General features: G+C 39.2%; 2 protein-coding genes across 5 annotated transcripts in view; both read left to right on the top strand.

Moving 5' to 3' along the window:
* ANXA4 (annexin A4) overlaps positions 1-18,570 on the top strand; it is a 70,576-nt gene extending 52,006 nt beyond the window's left edge. For all 4 annotated transcript variants that reach the window (XM_024756419.1, XM_024756416.1, XM_024756418.1 and 1 more), the window contains exons 9-13: positions 4,247-4,340; positions 7,534-7,629; positions 8,583-8,641; positions 9,661-9,783; positions 17,483-18,570. In XM_024756419.1, the coding sequence (XP_024612187.1) occupies positions 4,247-4,340; positions 7,534-7,629; positions 8,583-8,641; positions 9,661-9,783; positions 17,483-17,542 (432 nt within the window). In that variant the 3' untranslated portion in view covers positions 17,543-18,570. The remainder of the gene's footprint in view (positions 1-4,246; positions 4,341-7,533; positions 7,630-8,582; positions 8,642-9,660; positions 9,784-17,482) is intronic.
* A 3,079-nt stretch (positions 18,571-21,649) lies between these two features.
* GMCL1 (germ cell-less 1, spermatogenesis associated) overlaps positions 21,650-23,109 on the top strand; it is a 47,949-nt gene continuing 46,489 nt past the window's right edge. The window contains 1 exon segment of the mRNA XM_024756412.1: positions 21,650-22,414. Within this exon segment, the coding sequence (XP_024612180.1) occupies positions 22,155-22,414 (260 nt within the window). The 5' untranslated portion in view covers positions 21,650-22,154.

The following is a 23,109-nucleotide window of genomic DNA, read 5'->3' as shown; positions in this document are numbered from 1 at the left end:
TGAAGGAAATAGCAGGCAGTATTCAGAATTCCTACTTTAAAAAGAAATTTGTAGGATATTAATGCCACATTAAAATGCCCCTTAGAGCTTTTGTTAGAAGATGGCACATGTTTGATTCCCTTCTGAAAAACAAACAAACGAGGAAATACAAAAATAGAGAAAAATCTGCATCAACACTGGAAACTGTGGAGGAGGCCATTAAAATGCCAGATGGGCAGCAAAGCTGGGCCAGGGATGCAGGAGAGCCATTCCTGCCCCAGAAAAGATGCAAACACACACACACACACACACACACACACACACATATACACATACACACGCCCTGCCCCCACTAGAAATAGACACAGCGGCTTCCTGCAAATGGGGAAACTCCTCAGGGAAGACTTGGGCTGTGTCTCAGGTGCCTCCACTGGACCAGCAGCATGTCCTCCTGTTCGAAATTCATCCAAATGAAAAGTGAGGAGCTCAAAGAAGAATCCACTTCACCCTGTTCTGGGGGAAAAACCAGGTCTGGATATACTGTTCATCATTTCAAGATCAAAGAGCATGAACATCAACAAATCCCAACTCAAACACTTTGTGGTCTGTGAACAAACTGGCCCACAAAGGGAGGCAAACATGGGCTCACTGTATGGAAGAGACAGATTTCAGATCGCTTTGGATCCTGACACAAATGAGAGAACGACAGATTTTAATTAAACAAGAGCCAAAAAAAAAAAAGATGCAATGAGAAAATAATGGAGATGAAAATGGAGCTGGATGAAGGGCAAGCAGAGATAAAGAGAGCGCTACATGAGTGAAGGAGAGGTGTTCTTAGGAACAAGGAAAGACAGAATCTAAATGTTTATTAGAAGCAGAAATGATCAGAAATGACATTGCAGAAAACAATCATTGTGGAAGGCAGTACTAAAAAATCTCCAGAGTTCAGAAGAAAAGGACAAAGCAATCAGAGAAGAGGAAGAATATAGAGGAAACACTGTGGAGATTAGAATCTCAACAAGAAGGGTGTGGACAAATTTGCCCTAAAATATATTTAACTATATAATGTACAAATAAATTAAAGCATCTGGTCCTGGTGTAAGAATAGGGAGAAGTCAATGGAATGATTAGAAAGTCTAAGAGCAGAACCAAGCCTATGTGAGAATATTCAGGAATACATACAGAATAGATGCATTTCAAGTCAGTGAAGAAAACACAGATTACTTAGTGGAGTTGGGACAATTGGCTAACCAATTGGGAAACAATGAAGTTAGATCCCAGCTTTCACCTGACATCATAATAAACTCCAAATAGATTGAAATTTTTAACATAAATAAAGCAAGCCATAAAGGTACTATAAAAAAGTATAGTTAAATATTCTTTTTTAAATCTGGAGCTGGGAAAGGATTTTGTATGCATTTTCTTTTAAGGCAGAAACCATAAAGGAAAAAGGTTGATAGTTTGGATAAAAAAAAAAATGCACTGTCTTAGCAAACAATACCACAAACAAATGATAGAATGGGAAGAAATTTCACCTAATGTATAATAAGCTTAATATATAAAGTACATAAGTAAACTACAGTTTTGATACTATGAATAAGAATGCCCCATTTCTCAAAAAAAAATGGTTCATGTATATTAACAGGCAACTCAAAAAAAGGAAAAATAGAAATGGCAAATACACCAAAAGATGACCAACCTCACTAGTTATTTTTTTTTAATTAACACAAAAATATACCGTCTTCTACCCATTACTAAAACTTTACTCAAGTTCATTCTTATGGTATTTTACAAAAGTATCATTCTGTGACAGATTGAAAGTTCGTTCCTTGCCCACATGTTCTAGTTACTATTGCTGTATAACAAACCACCTCAAACTCAGTGACATAAAACAGCTACCATTTTAGTATGACCATGGATTCTGTGGGTCGATAATCCACACAAGGCACAGGCGAGATGGCTTGTCTCCACTCTGCAATGTCAGAGGTCTTAGCTGGGAAGACTTGAGTAGCTGGAGGGGACTCAAATGGCTGGGGTTGGAGGCTCCATCACTCATGTGTCTGGTGTCTGGGTTGCAGTGACTCAAAGGCTGGGCTCATCTGGGGCTTCGAAAGGATCTCTTACCTGGCCTTTCCAGGTAGCATGGGCTTCCCAGAGCATGGTGGCTGCATTTCAAGAGGGACCATCTGGAAAGGCAGCACTCCACGAGAACCAAAGCTGCCTGACCTTTATGACCTAGCCTCAGAAATCAGTGTCACTGCCACCACGCTTTAGTGATTGAAGCAGTCACAAGCCTGCTGAGATTCAAGTTTGAAAAACACTGAATTAGATGAACCTTTTGTGCCCTCCCAGCTTTAAAATTCCACGGTCCTATGAACTGACTCTTTCATAGTGTGGGAATTAGAGAAGGAAGTGAAGAAACAGCTGAGTAGATGGAGGTAAGCCCAAGGAATGACAAAATGTATCAAGGTAGGGAATTTTGAGAAAATGAACAAGCCAGCTGCTGATTATAAATGAACAGTAGGGTTTAAAAAAATTTTTTTAATAAAATGCATACAAAATTTACCATCTTAACCATTTTTAAGCATACAGTTCAGTAGTGTTAAATATATGTACATTGCTGTGCAGCCAATCTTCAGAACGTTTTCTGAACTTGCACAACTGAAATGCTATGCCTGTTAGACAACTCATTTCCCCTCGCCCCAGTCACTGGCAACCATCATTCTACTTTTGGGCTCCATGATTTTGATGCATCTAGGTACCTCATATAAGTAGAATTATGCAGTATTTGTCTTCTTGTGACTGATTTATTTCACTTAGCATCATGTCCTCAAGCCTCATCTCTGCTGTAGCATGTGTCAGAATTTCCTTCCTTTGTGAGGCTGCCTTGTATTCTATCGTGTGTGCATATACCACATATTATTAATCCATTCATGTGTCGATGGACATTTGGGTTGCTTCCACCTTTTGGCTATGGTGAATAATGCTGCTTTGAATATGGGTATACAAATAACTCTTTAAAATCCTAACTTCAGTTCTTTTGGAGATATACCAAGAAGTAGCATTGCCAGATCATATGGTAATTTCATTTTACTTTTTTTGAGGAAAAGCCATCCTGTCTTCTATAGTAGCTGCATCATTTTACATTCTCACCAACATAACACAAGGGTTCCAATTTCTCCACATACTCATTAACACTTGTTATTTTCTGTTTGTTTCTTTTTTTTTTTTTTTTGCGGTATGCGGGCCTCTCACTGCTGTGGCCTCCCCCACTGCGGAGCACAGGCTCCGGACGCGCAGGCCCAGCAGCCACGGCTCACGGGCCCAGCCACTCCACGGCATGTGGGATCCTCCCGGACCGGGGCACGAACCCGCGTCCCCCGCATCGCCAGGCGGACTCTCAACCACTGCACCACCAGGGAAGCCCTGTTTGTTTCTTTTAAATAGCAGCCATTGTAACGGGTGTGAGGTGTTATGAACAGTAGTTTTGATTTATCGATAATACTGTATAGTTAAAGGGAATTCCCTGGCGGTCCAGTGGTTAGGACTCCGTGCTTTCACTGCTTAGGGAGTGGGTTTAATCCCTTGTCGGGGAACTAAGACCCCGCAAGCTTCACAGCACAACCAAAAAAAAAAAAATAATAATAATAATATAGTTAAAGTAACCAGAATCAATTTCTTATATTTCTACCAGGTTGGAATATAAGCAATTACTAATGGGGTCCTGGTTCTACTGTGAGACCTTCTGTAGTCTCAAGCAAATCACAGATCATTCCAGAGTGGTGTTGTCCAATAGACTTTTCTGTGATGTTGAAAATGTTCTACATCTGCACTGTCTAGTATGGGTAGCCACTAGCCACAAGTAGCCACTGAGCACTTGAAATGTGGCCAGTATGACTGGGGAGTTGAATTTTTAATTTTATTTAATTAATTAAAATTCAAATAGCCACATGTAGTTAGTGGCTACTGTATAGGACAGCCCAAGTCTAGGGCATTCCTTTCGGGTCTTAAGACAGAAACATGTAGTCTGCATGTAGGGAGCTGCTGGTGTTTGCCCTGACTCTCAGGGAGATATTATAGAGTCCCATTAGTTTTATACCTAAGGAAAAATCCTGAGTCATTTCCACTCACTGCCAACACCACTTCCACCGCCATCATCAACAAAATAAAACTAAGCTAACTCTGCTCTCTGAAGTTCTGGAAATATTTACATATGTCCTGGCACCTGCTCCATTGTGTTTTAAACTTGTACTTTGTTTGGCTTCAGGACCTGTATGAGGCTGGAGAGAAGAAATGGGGGACAGATGAGGTGAAATTTCTAACTATTCTCTGTTCCCGGAATCAAAATCATCTGTTGCATGGTAAGGCACTTACCTCATTGTCTAAAGAAACTATTTGAAAGATAGTGAAAACTATATCACCTGTAATTGATAACCTTTTTCCCTTTACTTGGTACAAAGATCTAATTTTACTGAACTGTCTTAGATGTCTTACCTTGGAAATTTATGGGTGCAACAATGTGCATGAGGGCCAATTGCTGAAAGATTAATTATGAATAATTAGCAGATATATTCATAGAAGTTTGGAATTCCTGTTGCTAGGAAACTGACCTCCATAGTCAGTCCTTTTTCTAAAGCAGCTCCATTTAAATTTAGTTACATAAGACAAAATCTTCAGTACATCAGCAAGCAATAAAATAGAAATGTTGGTTGACATTTATTCCAATTTAACATCCAAGTTGTAAAAGCTAATAGAGGGCTTCCCTGGTGGCGCAGTGGTTGGGAGTCCGCTTGCCAATGCAGGGGACACGGGTTCATGCCCCGGTCCGGGAAGATCCCGCATGCCACGGAGCGGCTGGGCCCGTGAGCCATGGCCGCCGAGCCTGCGCGTCCGGAGCCTGTGCTCTGCAACGGGAGAGGCCGCAACAGTGAGACGCCCGCGTATCGAAAAAAAAAAAAAAAAAACTAATAGAAGTGACTTTTTTAGGGGGTATGTTGCATAAGATGAATAGTGGATGATTTCAGATTTTATTTCCTGTGTGTAAAGTTTCTAATTTGCTTCTGATAATGCTAGTCTTTGTAATGTGATTTTAACTTCTTTGGGAAAAAGGTACTATACGATTGTAGAATATTTATTGTCAGGTTTATTTTCTTCTTGTAAACAGCAATAAAGGTTTAATAAAATATTTCATCTTTTATATAAGCTTTTGAGGTCTTTATGCTATATCCCAATTTTATAAACTCATCATGCCCTTATAATCACTCACAATTTATAAAACCTGTGGGAAATTTGAGAAGAATGAGTTTGCTAAATTGAAAATGTGAAAAAAATTGAAAATTACAACACATTTGGAAGTTGCAATTATTTCAGATATTCCACAGTGACAGTAGGTGATTACTCCAGTTAATAAATGTCATGGGCAGTCATCAGATGCACGAACTTCTGACTCAGATCCTTTTTTTTTTTGCCTTCCCTTGCCTGATTACTAGTAAGGCAAATCTCTCCCTGGTGTTATTTTCCAAGAACTGCAGGTCCTCAGAAGCCGATTTAATGCAAATATATTTGTAACAATTTTCGCTTGCAGGCATAAGTCAATAGTTGGGCAGTTATGAAACATTTGCTTGTAAGCCACTGGAAGAAAATCTTTTCAGCATTATTTGAATAAAGAAAACATCATAATTTTCTTACCAACCAACAATAATAGTGAGGATTCATAATAACTAAGATTTTGTTAATTATCTTCTAGGTGCAGTGCTAAGCATATTATAAGCATTGTTCATTACAGCATCCCAGTGAAGCAGCCATTATTTTCCCCATTTTACAGTGGAGAACACTGAGTCTTAGAAAATGTGTCAATTAGATTTTTTAATTCCAAGAAATAGGCACTGAATAATTACATAGGAAAAGAGAAAATCATGTAGAAGGGCACAAGAGGGAAAATGGAAAATACTAGAGGTCCATTGAATTGAAGGGAGAGCTGAACAGCTCCAGAAAGACTAGAAATCAAGGCAGTTCTGAGGATCTCAGTAGAAGGGAGTCATGGATTTATTTCTAAGGCAGAGTTTCCTAAAATCTCGTCTCCATTAAAAATGCTGATTCTTGGACCCCTACTTCAGACTGGCTAACTTAGGATTTCTGAGAGTGACACGCAAGGAGTTTAACAGGTTTCCCAGGTGATTCTTATGTTCTCTGAAGTTAAAGATGACTCAGTGCTTTTGGCCATCCTCATCATATCTGCTCAGTTAAAAAATTCCCAGGAGGGTAAGACTGATTGGCCCTGGTTGGATGAACTGCTCACTCGTTTGTTAGAGCTTGTCATGTATGTTGGGGGGCAGGGGTGTTCCTGGATTGACAGCCCTGTGAGAATCACTCTGATGGGGGTGGAGTAGCATCCCAAAGAAGGCAGTGTTAAGAAGATAAACAGCATATATCCACTCTAAGAAGCCTCCAGAAGGAGGCAGCAAGAGAGAAAAATATGTTCATAATATTCAAAAATACTTGGTAGAAAAGGGGAGAAAATTTAATTATGTTAAAGTCTGTTAAAAGATGCAAGCAACTGTTACCAAATGTGACCAAGTTTTGAAAAGGTTGAATTGCTCTAGTTATTTTTTAAATTGACGTATAGCTGATTAACAATGTTGTGTTTGTTTCTGGTGTACAGCAAAGTGATTCAGTTATATGTATATGTATATACATATATATATATTCTTTTTCAGGTTCTTTTCCATTATCGGTTATTACAAGATATTGAATATAGTTCCCTGTGTTATAGAGTAGGACCTTGTTGTTTATCTATCATATATATAATAGTTTGTATCTGCTAATCCCAAACTCCTAATTTTTCCCTCCCCCACCTTTCCCCTTTGGTAACTATAAGTTTGTTTTCTATGTCTTTGAGTCTGTATCTGTTGTGTAAGTTCATTTTTATCATTTTTTAGATTCCACATATGATATCATGTAAAATTTGTCATTCTCTGCCTGACTTACTTCACTTAGTATGATAACCTCTAGGTCCATCCATGTTGCTGCAAATGGCATTATTTCATTCTTTTTTGTGGCTGAGTAATACTCCAGTGTGTGTGTGTGTGTGTGTGTACACACACCACATCTTCTTTATCCATTCACCTGTCAATGGACATTTAGGTCGCTTCCATGTCTTGGCTCTTGTAAACAGGAATTGCTCTAGTTTTGATGTGCTGAAAGGAAGATGAACATACAGGTGATTGCCAAGCTTATTAAGGAAACAAGGAGAAAAAAAAGCAAATCTCTCCAGAGGTTATCTCCACTTTATGTAGTGAAAACAGGGTCCCACATAAGGGAAATGACTTGCCTGATGTCCTCCAAGATTCACAATATTCCTTCCTCCTCTCCTCTCTTCCATTCCACTTGCCATATGCATCCTGGTTCTCACCCACATTGCTAATTAGTTTCCCCTTGAAATATGCCAAAGAATAATAGTATAGTCTAGTTAAAAGATGCTCATTCTCTCTGTACAGTTTAGTTTCCTCTATTCTTTTTTTATTATTTATAATTTCATTTTGTTATTGTTTGTAGTGTTCGATGAATATAAAAGGATATCACAGAAGGATATTGAACAGAGTATTCAATCTGAAACATCTGGTAGCTTCGAAGATGCTCTGCTGGCCATAGGTAAGCTGGTAGGGGGTGGGGAGTGGAGAAACAAATATTTATAGACTTTCCTCCTTATTATCAATTTGTTGTCATGGGTTGTAGAAATTTTTTTTCAGGGATAAAAAAATTGTTTAAATCATTCATGACGTGTGATCCAGAAATTTTTTTTTTTAATTAGTTTATTTTGGGTTGCACTGGGTCTTGGTTGCTGTGCACGGGCTTTCTCTACTTGAGTCGAGCAGGGGCTACTCTTGGTTGCGGTGTGCGGGCTTCTCATTGTGGTGGCTTCTCTTGTTGCAGAGCATGGGCTCTAGGTGTGTGGGCTTCAGTAGTTGTGGAATGCGGGCTCACTAGTTGTGGCTTGCAGGCTGTAGAGCACAGGCTCAGTAGTTGTGGCACACAGGCTTAGTTGCTCCGCAGCATGTGGGATCTTCCTGGACCAGGGCTTGAATCCGTGTCTCCTGCATTGGCAGGTGGATTCTTAACCACTGTGCCACCAGGGAAGTCCCGTGTGACCCAGAATTTTAAGCGAGAAATATTATATATAACCTGATTGTTATTGTACCATGTGGCTTTATCTATTTTATATCCTCTGTGCCTTTATGTCTTAGCACGTGGAAAGGTTAATCCTATACTAGCTGCATCTTGCAAGTCTGTGAATGGTTAGAACTAATAACTGTTTCATATGGTACAGATAGCAATAATCTTTTTGAAATTTTATGCTGCCTTTTGCTTTAATGGCCTTTATTAATTATTTGTCTAGGAACTTGACAATAAATTGAGGGTACTTTCCATCTGTGAAAATGCTTTTAGCATAGCCTATGCTCATAGAACATTGTTTGGCTAAATTTTTCACAAAGCAATCAAAAGATACTACTTCACACCTTGTAGAAACAATGGGAACAACTGTCACTGCTTGTTTTGCAGATTTTATCTGTAATCTTTTCATTTCTCTTTTTATCTCTTGACAGTAAAGTGCATGAGGAACAAATCTGCATATTTTGCTGAAAGGCTTTATAAATCTATGAAGGTAAGTGGCCTCATTGTTAGCATCTGGATGGCTCTGAGGGTCTTGTGTCCACATTCATATGCTTACTTATATCCCCCATGCAAATTAGGCAAAATCAGCTTGAGCTGTTCAGTTCAATTCTTCAAATACTTCACTGAGTGCTTGCTAATAACAATGCTAGGTAATATTTACTGAGTACTTATAATGTGTGATCACACTTCCTAATACTTTATATGTATAATTTTATCCCCACAACAGCTCTGTGGGGCAGGTACTGTTATCAGCTTCCATTTTACAGATGAGAAAACTGAGGCATAAAGAGGATAGGCAATTTGCCCAGGGTCCTCAGTGAGGAAAGGAATGGAGCAGGGATGCAAACACTGGCAGTCCAACTTCAGAGCCCCAGCTCCTAACCATGCATTGTACTCCGTGCAAGCACCCTTGCTGAGAACCATGGGAAGGGCAAGAGAGATCAAAATGCCATCCCTGGTCTCAAAGAACTTCTAGCTCTGAGAGGAAGGCAGCTATGTGCAAAACACCAGTAAGAACAAAATAGAATGTAAGACGGTAGTTGAGGATCCAAATATTATAGGAACACAGAGGAAAGGGTGTTTAAAAAAATATTTGTTTGGGGGTGAGGATCAGAAAAGGACATATAAAGAAATTGGTATATTTGAGCAGGACCTTAAAGGAAATTTTACATCAGAGGGTGTTACATGGTAGGAAGGATGGTAAAGCTGGGAAGGGAGGATGACATGGTGGGTGGATCACTGTATGTGAGGCAGGAGGGCTGGAGAACACAGGGTATGTCTCTAGAAGGGCAGAGAGCTATCTCCTCTGGTCAGAACACTGAGTGTTGAAAAGATAAGTTGGGGAAACCCTTGAGCTCCGTGGTGAGGAACCAGACTCCACAGGCCTCTAAGGTTAGAGTACAAGGGATGTCATCGGGAGACTGATACATAGTTTACCTTGATAGACTAACAGAGCACTGTCTGAAAACTAGCTCAGCTTTGCATGCAGGGATCTTGTTTCTTCCTTAGGGCTTGGGCACTGATGACAACACCCTTATCAGAGTGATGGTTTCTCGAGTGGAGATCGACATGTTGGACATCCGGGCAAACTTCAAGAGGCTCTACGGAAAGTCTCTGTACTCCTTCATCAAGGTGGGTCACAGCAGCCTTGCCTTGGCCCAGAGGAAAGTGCTGATGAAAGGAGGGGGTTCTGACCTAGGTTTTTAGACACTTTTTATCCTCTCCTTGGCAGACATCATTCCATTTAAGGATGGTACTCTAATTCAGATATTTCCAGTCTCTCTCCTTTCCCACAGATGTTTAAATCTCTGCCTGGTTAGAAGCTGGAAATGTTTGCTTTCTAAATAGAGTTAATTATTTCATGTTGACCCCAGACAAAGAAAGATTATATATATATTTTTTTGGGGGGGAGTGTCCTCCCAGCACCACTTATTGAAGAGACTGCTTTTCTCCATTGTATATCCTTGCCTCCTTTGTCATAGATTAGTTGACCATAGGTGTCTGGGTTTACCTCTGGGCTTTCTATCTTGTTCCACTGATCTATGTTTCTGTTTTTGTGCCAGTACCATATTGTCTTGATTACTGTAGGTTTGTAGTATAGTCTGAAGTCGGGGAGTCTGATACCTCCAGCTCCGTTTTTTTCCCCCGAGACTACTTTGGTTACTTGGGGTCTTTTGGGTCCCCATACAAATTTTAAGATTTTTTGTTCTACTTCTGTAAAAAATGCCATTGGTAATTTGATAGAGATTGCATTGAATCTGTACATTGCTTTGGGTAGTACAGTCATTTTCACAATATTGATTCTTCCAATCCAAGGACATGGTATATCTCTCCATCTGTTGGTATCATCTTTAATTTCTTTCATCAGCGTCTTATAGTTTTCTGCATACAGGTCTTTTGTCTCCCTAGGTAGGTTTATTTCTAGGTATTTTATTCTTTTTGCAGTGGTAAATGGGAGTGTTTCCTTAATTTCTCCTTCAGATTTTTCACCATTGGTGTATAGGAATGCAAGAGATTTCTGTGCATTAATATTGTACCCTGCAACTTTACCAAGTTCATTGTTTAGCTCTAGTAGTTTTCTGGTGGCATCTTTAGGATTCTCTATGTATAGTATCGTGTCATCTGCAAACAGTGACTGTTTTACTTCTTCTTTTCCAATTTGTATTCCTTTTATTTCTTTTTTTCTCTGATTGCTGTGGCTAGGACTTCCAAAACTGTGTTAAATAACAGTGATGAGAGTGGACATCCTTGTCTTTTTCCTCATCTTAGAGGAAATGGTTTCAGTTTTTCACCATTGAGAATGATGTTTGCTGTGGTTTGTCATATCTGGCCTTTATAATGTAGAGGTAGGTTCCCTCTTTGCCCACTTTCTGGAGAGATTTTATCATGAATGGGTGATGAATTTTGTCAAAAGCTTTTTCTGCATCTATTGAGATGATCATATGGTTTTTATTCTTCAATTTGTTAATATGGTGTATCACATTGATTGATTTGCATATTATGAGGAATCCTTGCATCCTTTGGATAAATCCCACTTGATCATGGTGTATGATCCTTTTAATGTGTTGTTGGATTCTGTTTGCTAGTATTTTGTTGAGGATTTTTGCATCTATATTCATCAGTGATATTGGTCTGTAATTTTCTTTTTTTGTAGTATCTTTGGTTTTGGTATCAGGGTGATGGTGGCCTCATAAAATGAGTTTGGGAGTGTTCCTTCCTCTGCAATTTTTGGGAAGAGTTTGAAAAGGATGCGTGTTAGCTCTTCTCTAAATGTTTGATAGAATTCACCTGTGAAGCCATCTGGTCCTGGACTTTTGTTTGTTGGAAGATTTTTAATCACAGTTTCAACTTCATTACATGTGATTGGTCTGTTCATGTTTTCTATTTCTTCCTGGTTCAGTCTTGGAAGGTTATACCTTTCTAAGAATTTGTCCATTTCTTCCAGGTTGTCCATTTTATTGGCATAGAGTTACTTATAGTAGTCTCTTAGGATGCTTTGTATTTCTGCGGTGGTTATTGTAACTTCTTCTTTTTCATTTCTAAGTTTATTGATTTGAGTCCTCTCCCTCTTTTTCTTGATGAGTCTGGCTAATGGTTTATCAATTTTATTTATCTTCTCAAAGAACCAGCTTTTAGTTTTATTGATCTTTGCTATTGTTTTCTTTGTTTCTGTTTCACTTATTTCTGCTCTGATCTATATGATTTCTTTCCTTCTGCTAACTTTGGGTTTTGTTTGTTCTTCTTTCTCTAGTTCCTTTAGGTGTAAGGTTAGATTGTTTATTTGAGATTTTTCTTGTTTCTTGAGGTAGGCTTGTATAGCTATAAACTTCCCTCTTAGAACTGCTTTTGCTGCATCCCATAGGTTTTGGATTGTCATGTTTTCATTGTCATTTGTCTCTAGGTATTTTTTGATTTCTTCTTTGTTTTCTTCAGTGATTTCTTGGTTATTTAGTAATGTATTGTTTAGCTTTCATGTGTTTGTGTTCTTTATGTTTTTTTCCATGTAATTCATTTCTAATCTCATAGCGTTGTGGTCAGAAAAGATGTTTGATATGATTTCAATTTTGTTAAGTTTACTGAGGCTTGATTTGTGACCCAAGATGTGATCTATCCTGGAGAATGTTCCGTGCACACTTGAGAAGAAAGTGTAATCTGCTGTTTTTGGATGGAATGTCCTATAAATATCAATTAAATCTATCTGGTCTATTGTGTCATTTAAAGCTTCTGTTTCCTTATTTATTTTCATTTTGCATGATCTGTCCATTGGTGTAAGTGAGGTGTTAAAGTCCCCCACTATTATTGTGTTAATGTCGATCTCCTCTTTTATAGCTGTTAGCAGTTGCCTTATGTACTGAGGTGCTCCTATGTTGGGTGCATATATATTTATGCAATCTTCTTCTTGGATTGATCCCTTGATCATTATGTAGTGTCCTTCCTTGTCTCTTGTAACATTCTTTATTTTAAAGTCTATTTTATCTGATATGTGTATAGCTCCTCCAGCTTTCTTTGACTTCCATTTGCATGGAATATCTTTTCCCATCCCCTCACTTTCAGTCTGTATGTGTCCCTAGGTCTGAAGTGGGTCTCTTGTAGACAGCATATAGATGGGTCTTGTTTTTGTATCCATTCAGCAAGCCTGTGTCTTATTGGTTGGAGCATTGAATCCATTTACGTTTAAGGTAATTATTGATATGTATGTTCCTATGACCATTTTCTTAATTGTTTTGGGTATGTTTTTGTGGGTCCTTTTCTTCTCTTGTGTTTCCCACTTATAGAAGTTCCTTTAGCATTTGTTGTAGAGCTGGTTTGGTGGTGCTGAATTCTCTTAGCTTTTGCTTGTCTTTAAAGCTTTTGATTTCTCCATCGAATCTGAATGAGATCCTTGCTGAGTAGAGTGATCTTGGTTGTAGGTTCTTCCCTTTCATCACTTTAATTATACCATACCACTCCCTTCTAGCTTGTAGGGTTTTTGCTGAGAAATCAGCTGTTAACCTTTTGGGAGTTCCCTTGTATGTTATTTGTCATTTTTCCCTTGCTGCTTTCAATAATTTTTCTTTGTCTTTAATTTTTGCCAGTTTGATTACTATGTGCCTCTCCTTAGGTTTATCCTGTATGGGGCTCTCTGCGCTTCCTAGACTTGGGTGGCTCTTTCCTTTCCCATGTTAGGGAAGTGTTCGACTATAATCTCTTCAAATATTTTCTCAGGTCCTTTCTCTCTCTCTTCTTCTGGGACCACTATGATGCGAATGTGTTGTGTTTAATGTTGTCCCAGAGTTCTCTTAGGCTGTCTTCATTTCTTTTCATTCTTTTTTCTTTATTCTGTTCCGTGGCAGTGAATTCCACCATTCTGTCTTCCAGGTCACTTATCCGTTCCTCTGCCTCAGTTATTCTGCTATTGATTCCTTCTAGTGTATTTTTCATTTCAGCTATTGTATTGTTCATCTCTGTTTGTTTGTTCTTTAATTCTTCTAGATCTCTGTTAAACATTTCTTGCATCTTTTCGATCTTTGCCTCCATTCTTTTTCTGAGGTACTGGATCATCTTCCCTATCATTATTCTGAATTCTTTTTCTGGAAGGTTGCCTATCTCCACTTCATTTAGTTGTTTTTCTGGGGTTTTATCTTGTTCCTTCATCTGGTACATAGCCCTCTGCCTTTTCATCTTGTCTGTCTTTCTGTGAATGTGGTTTTTGTTCCACAGGCTGCAGGATTGTATTTCTTCTTGCTTCTGCTGTCTGCCCTCTGGTGGATGAGGCTGTCTAAGAGTTTTGTGCATGTTTCCTGATGGGAAGGACTGGTGGTGGGTAGAGCTGGATATTGCTCTGGTAGGCAGAGCTCAGTAAAACTTTAATCTGCTTGACGGTTGGTGGGTGGGGCTGGGTTCCCTCCTTGTTTGGCCTGAGGCGACCCAACACAAGAACCTACCTGGGCTCTTTGGTGGGGGTAATGGTGGACTCTGGGAGGGCTTATGCCAAGGAGTACTTCCTAGAACTTCTGCTGCCAGTGTCCTTGTCCTCACGGTGAGACAGAGCCACCCTCCACCTCTCAAGAAAGATTATATTTTAATGAATGGTTTTAAGAGCACAATTTCCATTTCTACCTGCTTACAATAAAAGAGAAGCAACTGAATCAGTCATCCAGAACCACATCCAGGGCCAGCTGAGGTCTGCTGAAAATATGGGAAAACGTGATAGTCATCCTGGATTGCTATTCTTTACCTGGCACCAGACTTCTAGGAGTCCTAACATGGCATGGGAGTGATGCGAAATGATTCACGTCTCTCAAAACCCCTCATTACTGGGACTTTGCTTCTTGAGGAAGCCAGAAGGGCCTCAGGAATGTGAAGCCAAACCCATTTCCCTAGAAGCTGGTGTTGCCAGCATAGATCAGGATTTGATCTGTGAATGAAATATTCTGATCCTACTCATAGCTTGGAGAGGTTTAACTACTAGGTGATTTGAGCTGCAGAGTTTATGACTATGTCTACAAGGCATTTAGGAACTTGTTTCTATTTCTGTACGGTCTGTGAGGTCACTGTGTTTTGCAGAGCTGAAATATAGCTAGCTGTAAGCAAAACAATTTTAAGATTCAAGGATGACCATAAATGAAGCTATGGGAAAATATATTTGTAACATATACTTATAATGTAGGGTTAATATCCCTATATGAGGAACTTGTACAAATTACTAAGAACAAGGAGAAAAATCCAAAAAGAAAACTGGACAGAAAGAAAACATGAGCTTCATGAAAGATGAGACACAAATGGACAATAAATATGTACAATGTTTAATCTCACTAATATACAAGGGATTGCAAATAAAAGCAAATCATCATTTTTCACCTAATACCTTAACGAAGTTTAAAGAGGTCATAACCAGCATTGAAAAAGGCTTGGGAAAATCTCACCGTCTCTTATGGAAGCACTATAAACTAGGCTAACTTTCCAGGGAGGCAACTTGCCAATAAATGTTTAAAAAATAAACTATACCTCTTACTTAGTTATTATATATTTAAGAATATCTTTAGGCAAAATAATAAGATAAAAGTGCACTAATCCACAGAATGGGAGAAAATAATATCTAGTAAGGGTTTACTATCCAGAATATATAAAGAACTCCTAAAACTCAATAACAAAAAGACAAACAACCCAATTAAAAAATGACAAGGGATTTAAATATCGTCATTTCTCCAAGGGAGATATGGGCAATAAGCACGTGAAAAGCTGTTCAACATCATTATGAAAACCACAGTGAAATACCACGTCGTACCTACTAAGATGGCTATAATTTTTAAAACATGGAAAATAACAAATGTAGGAGAGGATGTGGAGAAATTAGAACCTTGTGTATTGCTGGTGTGAAGGTAAAATGGTGCAGCTGTTGTGGAAAACAGTTTGGCGCTTCCTCAAAAATTTAAACATAGAATTACCATGTTACCCCGCAATTCCACTTCCAGGTATATACTCAAAAGAAATGAAAAAGGGGACTTAAACAGGTATTTGGACACCAAGGTGAACATTATTTATAATAGCCAAAAGGTGGAAACAACCTAAGGGTCCATGAACAGGTGAATGGATAAACAAAACGTGATATATACACACATAATGTGAATGAAGTTTCCGATACATGGATGAACTTTGGAAACATGCTAAGTGACATAAACCAGACACAAAAGGACAAATATTGTATATGATTCTACTTACATGAAATATTTAGACTAGGTAAATTCATAGAGACAGAAGGTAGATTAGAGTTTACCAGGGGCTGGAGGATAAGGGGAATAGGAAGTTCTTGCTTAGTGGTTACAGAGTTTATTACACATTATTTTAATTTTTATTAACCAATAGGGAATGACTCAAATTATGGGAAATCTATCCAGTGGAATACTATACAGACACTAAAATGATGGGGTAAAAAATATTGATTGACTGGGGAAACAGCACAATAAATACATTTACATTATATGTTTGTATATATATAAATACGTTGATATGTGTATACATACACTCACACAACACTGGAAAAAATTTAAAATAAAGAATACATTGCCCATTCAATAAAAATTGTCAAAAGAAACAGAATAGAAATAGAAAATATGTAAATAATAGAAAAAAGACAGGAGTAAGGTTACAAATGTAAGTTATGATAATAAATAAACTCTCAGGTTAGGTAAAAATATAAAATCCTACTCCATGCTGTTTATAAGGAACAATTGAAATACAGTGATATGTAAGAAGCTTTAAAAAGAAAAGGCCAGGGAAAAGAACATTTGACAAAAAGAAAGCAGGGATTATACTATAAGTAAAAAGAAGAATTTAAGGGGAAAAAGCATTAAATAGGACAAAGTAATAGATCACTTTATATTGATAAAAGCAACAATTTACAACAAAGATTAAATTACCATAAAACGTTAGTTGCCAAATAGTATTGCATTCAAATATATAAATAAGAAACTTGAGGCTCCAAAAGAAGACATTGATGGAAATACTATGCTAGATAGACTTTAACACATCCTTCTCTTTTGGCAGATCAATGAGACAAAGTATAAACAAGGGTGTATTAAGATTGATTTTAATGGATATACATTAAACTTTGAATCCCATCCCATCTTTTCTAGTGCCCATGAAGCACTAGCAAAAATTGATCTATTATTTAGGCCATGAAAAATTCTATGTAAAAATTATAGCACCTTTCTGGAAGGCTATTTTGCAACCCATATTCAAAGAAAATACATGATCATTAATCTGGTAATTCCCATTTTATGAAAATTTATCCGGAATACACCATTTAAAAATGCACAAAAATTTATAGTATGTTTATTGCAGCAGTGTTTACAATAGTGAAAAATTGGAAAAAAACATAAATATCCAATGGGGGGTAATCAAATAAATTATTTTACCTATGTACAATAGAATACTCTGTAACCATTAAGGAATGATGTTGTGGAAGAGTACTTAATAAATTAAAATAGGGAAATAGGCATAGAAGTTTAAAAAAGTAGAATATGGAAGAATACTACAATCCCATCATGTAGGAATCTATATCCATAGAAAAAAGTCTGGAAGGATATGCAAAAACCAAAATGTTAGGCAGAGTAATCTCTAGATGTTAGAATTATAGATGATGTTTTTATATTCTTTTATGTCTATTTTCTACATTGAACAGGTGTTCTTTTTATAATAAAAAATAACAAATGTCATTTAAAAAAAAAAAAAAAACCTCTCTAAGAAAGATCCCGGCAAGACTGAAAAAGTTAACCTAGATGACTTTGAGCTGTGTATTCTATTTTAAAACCCATTTATCTGATTGTAACTGTGCTTTCCTTGTCCCCAGGGTGATACATCTGGAGACTACAGGAAGGTATTGCTCATTCTCTGTGGAGGAGATGATTAAAATAAAATCCAGAAAGGATAGGAGGATTCCCTACACTTCGAATTTTTTTTAACTTCATTTTTCTACACTGCTACTAGCATTATCTCAGAATGGTTATTTCCAATTAAAATGCCTACAGATGCCTCCTAAGATATAGACTGCATTATTATTCATCTATAATTACTCACTATGATGCTTTAAAGCTGTACTTGCTTTTCAAAGCTTATAAAACCTAAAAGGAGATTTTAAATTAGAAATAAGAATGTGCTCCATGTTTTCAACAGATTTCTTCCTTGTTTGTGTTTCACAGAAATTGGAATATATTAAATTATTTCATATTTTCTTTTTGGTGAAAACTGTTGAAATGGAAGACTGGTCTAAAATCACATTTCTTCCCTAATTGTATTTTTAGAGTGGCTAGTAATTTCTTGATTTGAAATTGTGAGCATCTAGTTAGTAAGAAAATCTATCCAATTTGCTATTTTACATGTCATAGTTTGAAAGCATCCACAGATCTCCTTTGTTTAGATTTTTGTCTAAAGTGTTAGTTGATCTTTACTAAGTTTGGCATTAGAGACTTCCTCCATCACGTCTTATGTTACCATCTCAGTCTCTCCAGGTTAAAGTATACCAAACTCACCAACTCTTCTGAACGAATTCAATTCTAAGTGTGGTTATACAGATCATATATGTCTGGTTACCAAACATAAATGCTGAACATTCCACAATATTATGGTTAATAATAACAATATAATAAAATAATAATAATGGTATTGATCCAGCTTGAAGATGAATGTGAAAGAATTGTGTCAAACTGTGTATTCTGGTGATGGTGTAGTGCTCTGAATTTATTTTTACTTAAAGAAAAATTTTTGTGCCCAAAATTTTTAAAATCATTTTCAATTTTGTTGATTTGTAGTAATTTATACTCGCACTGTGCCTTTCAACTCTAGAATTACTGTAAAGGTGTACTTGGATTTAATTTAAAAGTTCACTTTGTATACAACATGGAAAAGTAATTTCAATAAAACACAGTGCCTTTCAAATGAGGTGTATGCTTTCTCTGGCTGACTTTTCTGCTTGTGAGTTTTTTCATCCTGGACTCTGAAAGTAGATATTTTTGAAGGATTTGTGTTACTCAATTTCTATTAGAAAGTACAACATTAGGAAAAATAACATATTTAATCTTATGTACCTCTACTGCTGTAAAACTAATGTTCATATATACCAAACACTACTTAATGATATAAAATAGTATATTTAAGTTATCTCTGGAAATGAGTGATGCTCTTGGTTCTAAGTAGAACATTCATATTAAATAAGAATATTTGTCTTCTTCATTCTATAGTTATTTGTTGTATTTTGATGGGTGAAATATAAGGATTTTTTTCTACTTGCCTATTACAAGTGCTTGACTACTGGTGAAAGCTATTTACATGAATACTTAGTCATTCCAGCTAATTATAGGAAATAGTACTGCTGCTTCAATACCTACCCAGAAGAGCATGGAATTTCCAAATTAACGTTATTTGGCTTTGGAAGCATTATAGATTTGGGGGGGGGGGTTATCTTTAAATTATATATGGCTTAGCCAGAATTTTAAAACAAATTACATATGTTGATGGGAAGCTTTCTACAGAGTAGGTTAAAGCCACCCTGGAGGAATGATTGATGTACTGAACAAGCATGACTTTGTAATATAACTAGGAAGCAACTTTGTTTTTTTTCTCCCACTGTCTATTTACATTTATTCATTGGGTCCAGTTCTTCTCCTGTCTTTATATGAAAATTCAGATAGAGGATAGGGTCGTGACTTTTCTGGTCATTCTTAGGCTTTAAAAATTCCTACTATAGAATTGTGTCATTTCAGCAATTAATGTTTTCAGTCAAAATTCCAAACTTCATTTACAGTTGAGGCTTCTCCCCTCATTCAGATCTGGCTTATTGCCAGCAGGAAGCTGGAGTTTGGGGAGGGTGATATGGTGGGCTTCTTTTCTTTCTTCACCTAGTCTTCTTTCTAGACCCTACCTTCCCCTCCCCTACCTAGCAGAAGGGAGGAGAGTAAATGGGAGCAGGAAAGTTCTTATCTGTTAGTGCTGTGGTGGTAGATGATCAATGCTGTGTGACCCTGTCAGATGTTTTTTGTTTTTTAGTTCTGTCAGATGTTTAAAGCTGATTCTTGTTGGCATTCTCCTGAGTTCCTTTACAACTCCATCACCAGTAAAATACTCATCTTTAGTTCCTTTGGCAAAGCAAATGCAGTTCTCCTTTTTCAGTCCCTAGGAATTCAAGCTCTTTGTGCTGAAGTCTGTTTGTCTTTCCACCCAGGCCTTTTAGACAGGATCTAAGATGATTCCATACTGGCTGTCTTATAGTGGCCCACATTTGTTCCATGCGTATCCTTTGTGCTGACAAATTCTGGGCATGCAGGCTGATCCCCTAGCAGCAATCATTTTCTGCTTCTCCCCTACCCTCTACCTCCACCAAGCTGCCTCTGCTAGCCTCTCTCAGTTCAGACTTCGCAGAGTGAGTACACTGTGATGTCCAAATTACATATACTGCTGATGGGAGTATAAACTGGTGCAGTCATTTCAGAGAGCAATTTGGCAACAGATAATAAAGTTGAAAAGTTCCCAGCAAATTCACTTCTGGGGATCTATTTGGTGACTCTCTTGCACATGGTGTTTAATGCTGCTCTATAAGAGCAGTAAAGTAGAAACAACCTAACTCACATGGTGTTCAATGCTGCTCTATAAGAGCAGTAAAGTAGAAACAACCTAACTCACATGGTGTTCAATGCTGCTCTATAAGAGCAGTAAAGTAGAAACAACCTAACTCCCTCAGTGAGGGAAAGGATAAATTTTGGGTGTCACACAAGAGCAGTGAAAATTAACTATAGATTTGTTAATTGAATAAGTCTCAACAGTATAATTTTGAGAGAGAAGAAAGGTGCAAAATGATAGGTATGAATGATTCCGTTTAATTTACATGTCTAAACGTGCAAAAGAAAACGTATTGCTATGGGTACACGTATAAGAACGTGCATGGGAATAATGATATACACCATTCTGAGGATAGTGGTCACTAGAGTGGAGGGAGAGAAACAGACTGAGATGGAGAGGGAGCTTCTGCCTATCTGTATTGTTCTACTTAAAAGAATTAATCAAAACAAGTGTAATACATTGAAGTTTTTATTAAAATTTGAGCTATCATACTTGTGGTGATAGGTATTTATCATATTACTCGATTTGAGTAATTCATTATAAATATTTCATTTATGGTATTTCATTATAAATATTTTCATTATAAACATTTTATTTAGAAAGTAGCCAAAGGGTGATGAACCTAGGGGCAGGACAGGAATAAAGACACAGATCTAGAGAATGGACTTGAGGACGCAGGGAGGGGGGAAGGGTAAGCTGGGACCAAGTGAGAGAGGAGCATTGACATATATACACTACCAAAAGTAAAATAGATAGCTCGTGGGAAGCAGCTGCATCACCCGGGGAGATCAGCTCGGTGCTTTGTGACCACCTAGAAGTGTGGGATAGGGAGGGTGGGAGGGAGACGCAAGAGAGAGGGGATATGGGGATATATGTATACATATAGCTGATTCACTTTGTTATACAGCAGAAACTAACACAACGTTGTAAAACAATTACACTGCAATAAAAATGCTAAAAAAAAAACAAAAAAAAGTAGCCGAAGGGAATCAGGGAATGAAAGCTGACTGTCCAGGGTCCATAGCAATGGCTGCAAACTCCAGGCATACACCTGTAATTTTTGCTCAGACACCTGTAAATTTTGCTTGGGTCTCCAGAAGGCACTTTAAAACCTGACAGTTCCGGTTCAGACCCTATTCAGACATCCCACTGCCGCTGGGAGGGAAGGAAAAGAGAGAATGGAACGGTTGCCATAATCAGTTAAGGGCAGCGGAGAGGTGCTGCTTAAGAAACCCGAGGGCATAGCAAAGTTCCACATTCTAGGTCCTCCTCTGTTGGAAAGCCTGCGCAGGGCGTGACCCTAGCACATGGTGAACTCCTCCAAAGATGACCCCAAACAGCAATGTCTTTTTTGCTCCTTGCCTAACACAGGGCCCGGTAGACATCTGGAGCTTAAGGAACCTTCGCAGAAAGAACAAACGAGGCGGAATTGCCGGTCTTGCTAACACAAAGGGAGGTATAAAGTAATTCTAAAAGCTAGCCCGGCCCCCAATTCAGGATTGCAGGTGGGCCTAGCTGACCTCACGGCAGAAAGCGCCAATCTGCACACGCACGTCCGCGCTCCCGCCCTCATCCCATTCTGCGCAGGCTCTATCCGTGACGTACACGCGCCTCCCCCCGCCCCTTCCGGAGGCTCGCCGTGCGCATGCGCTCTACGGTCCGCGCTTTATTGCGAAAGTCTGGGGGCAAGGTCCTGAGGTCCGCGCGCGCTGCGCGGCGAGACGCGGTGGGCGTGGCGGAGGATGGAGGCGGTAGCGTCCAACGCAACGGTCGGGGTTGCGCGTGAGAAGGTGGCGGTGTAGGCACGGGCGCTACGTGGAGGCCGGCGGTGGTGGTCGGGCCATGGCGGGAGACCGTTTTCGTTGGGCTCCCTGAGGTGCGCTCCCTGAAGTGTCGGCGAGCCGTGACCCATGGGCTCGTTGAGCAGCCGAGTGCTGCGCCAGCCGGGGCGAGCCCGAGGCCAGCAGGAGCCGGGTTCTGGGGCTGGGGGCTCGGCCCGGAGGCTGGAGAGTGGTGGCGACGCGGCCGCCCACGTCTTCTGTTACTGTCCGGGCAGCCGTAAGCGCAAGCGGAGCGGAGAGGCCTTCTGCTCTTGTCACCCCGATTCCGAGACAGACGAGGATGAGGAGGAAGGGGACGAGCAGCAGCGACTCCTCAACACCCCTCGAAGGTAGGTGGGGGGACGCGCCCGCACCTGTTGGGCGGCTCCCGCGGTCCGGCCTGGGGATGAGCCCGGTGCCCGGGGGGCTTCCGGGGCTGCGGCGCTCCCCAGCCTGTGAAGAGCGGACGTGCCCTTGATGGGGTAGACCTGGGAGCCGGTCCGATGCAGGGCGGATGGGAAGCACCTGGGGAGACGCCCGGTATTCTGGTTTGTAAACCAGAGACGCCGCCAGGATGGTGCTACAGCCCCAAGACGAGACTGAGAAACGTCAAGCTAGAGCTTGCGCCTCATTAAACCTTAGACAGGGCCGGCCGGCTGGCCCTTCGTAATACACCTTGGTCCTCTCTCAGTGGGTGGCAGTAGAATAAGTTGTTTTGCATCCGGCTGCCTTCTATGGTCCAAGACACGTAAATTTAGGCTCTGAAGTGGGCACCCCTGTTGTCGGTCCACAGTGGAAGGGAAGTGATTACAAACAGGAGCTCTCGCTGTACAGGTGAAATTTATCAGTACTGTGTACATTTGTTCCTCACTAGGAACAGAGTCTTCCAACGTCTCTAGTACTCGAAGTCGTTGACCGTGGATATGTAAGGCAGCTTGCTTAACCTTTTTTAGAAGAGGTGAAAAACGGAATATTTACTTGTGAACTAAAATGTAGTTTATAAGTGGAATAAATTTTCACATAAAAAATCCGGTTTCTCCTCTTT

The sequence above is a fragment of the Neophocaena asiaeorientalis genome, unplaced genomic scaffold, assembly GCF_003031525.2.
Source record: "Neophocaena asiaeorientalis asiaeorientalis breed wild unplaced genomic scaffold, Neophocaena_asiaeorientalis_V1.1 scaffold303, whole genome shotgun sequence".
Lineage (NCBI taxonomy): Eukaryota > Metazoa > Chordata > Mammalia > Artiodactyla > Phocoenidae > Neophocaena > Neophocaena asiaeorientalis.
Note: the sequence above shows the minus strand (reverse complement) of the source record. Positions and strands in the feature narration are given on the sequence as shown.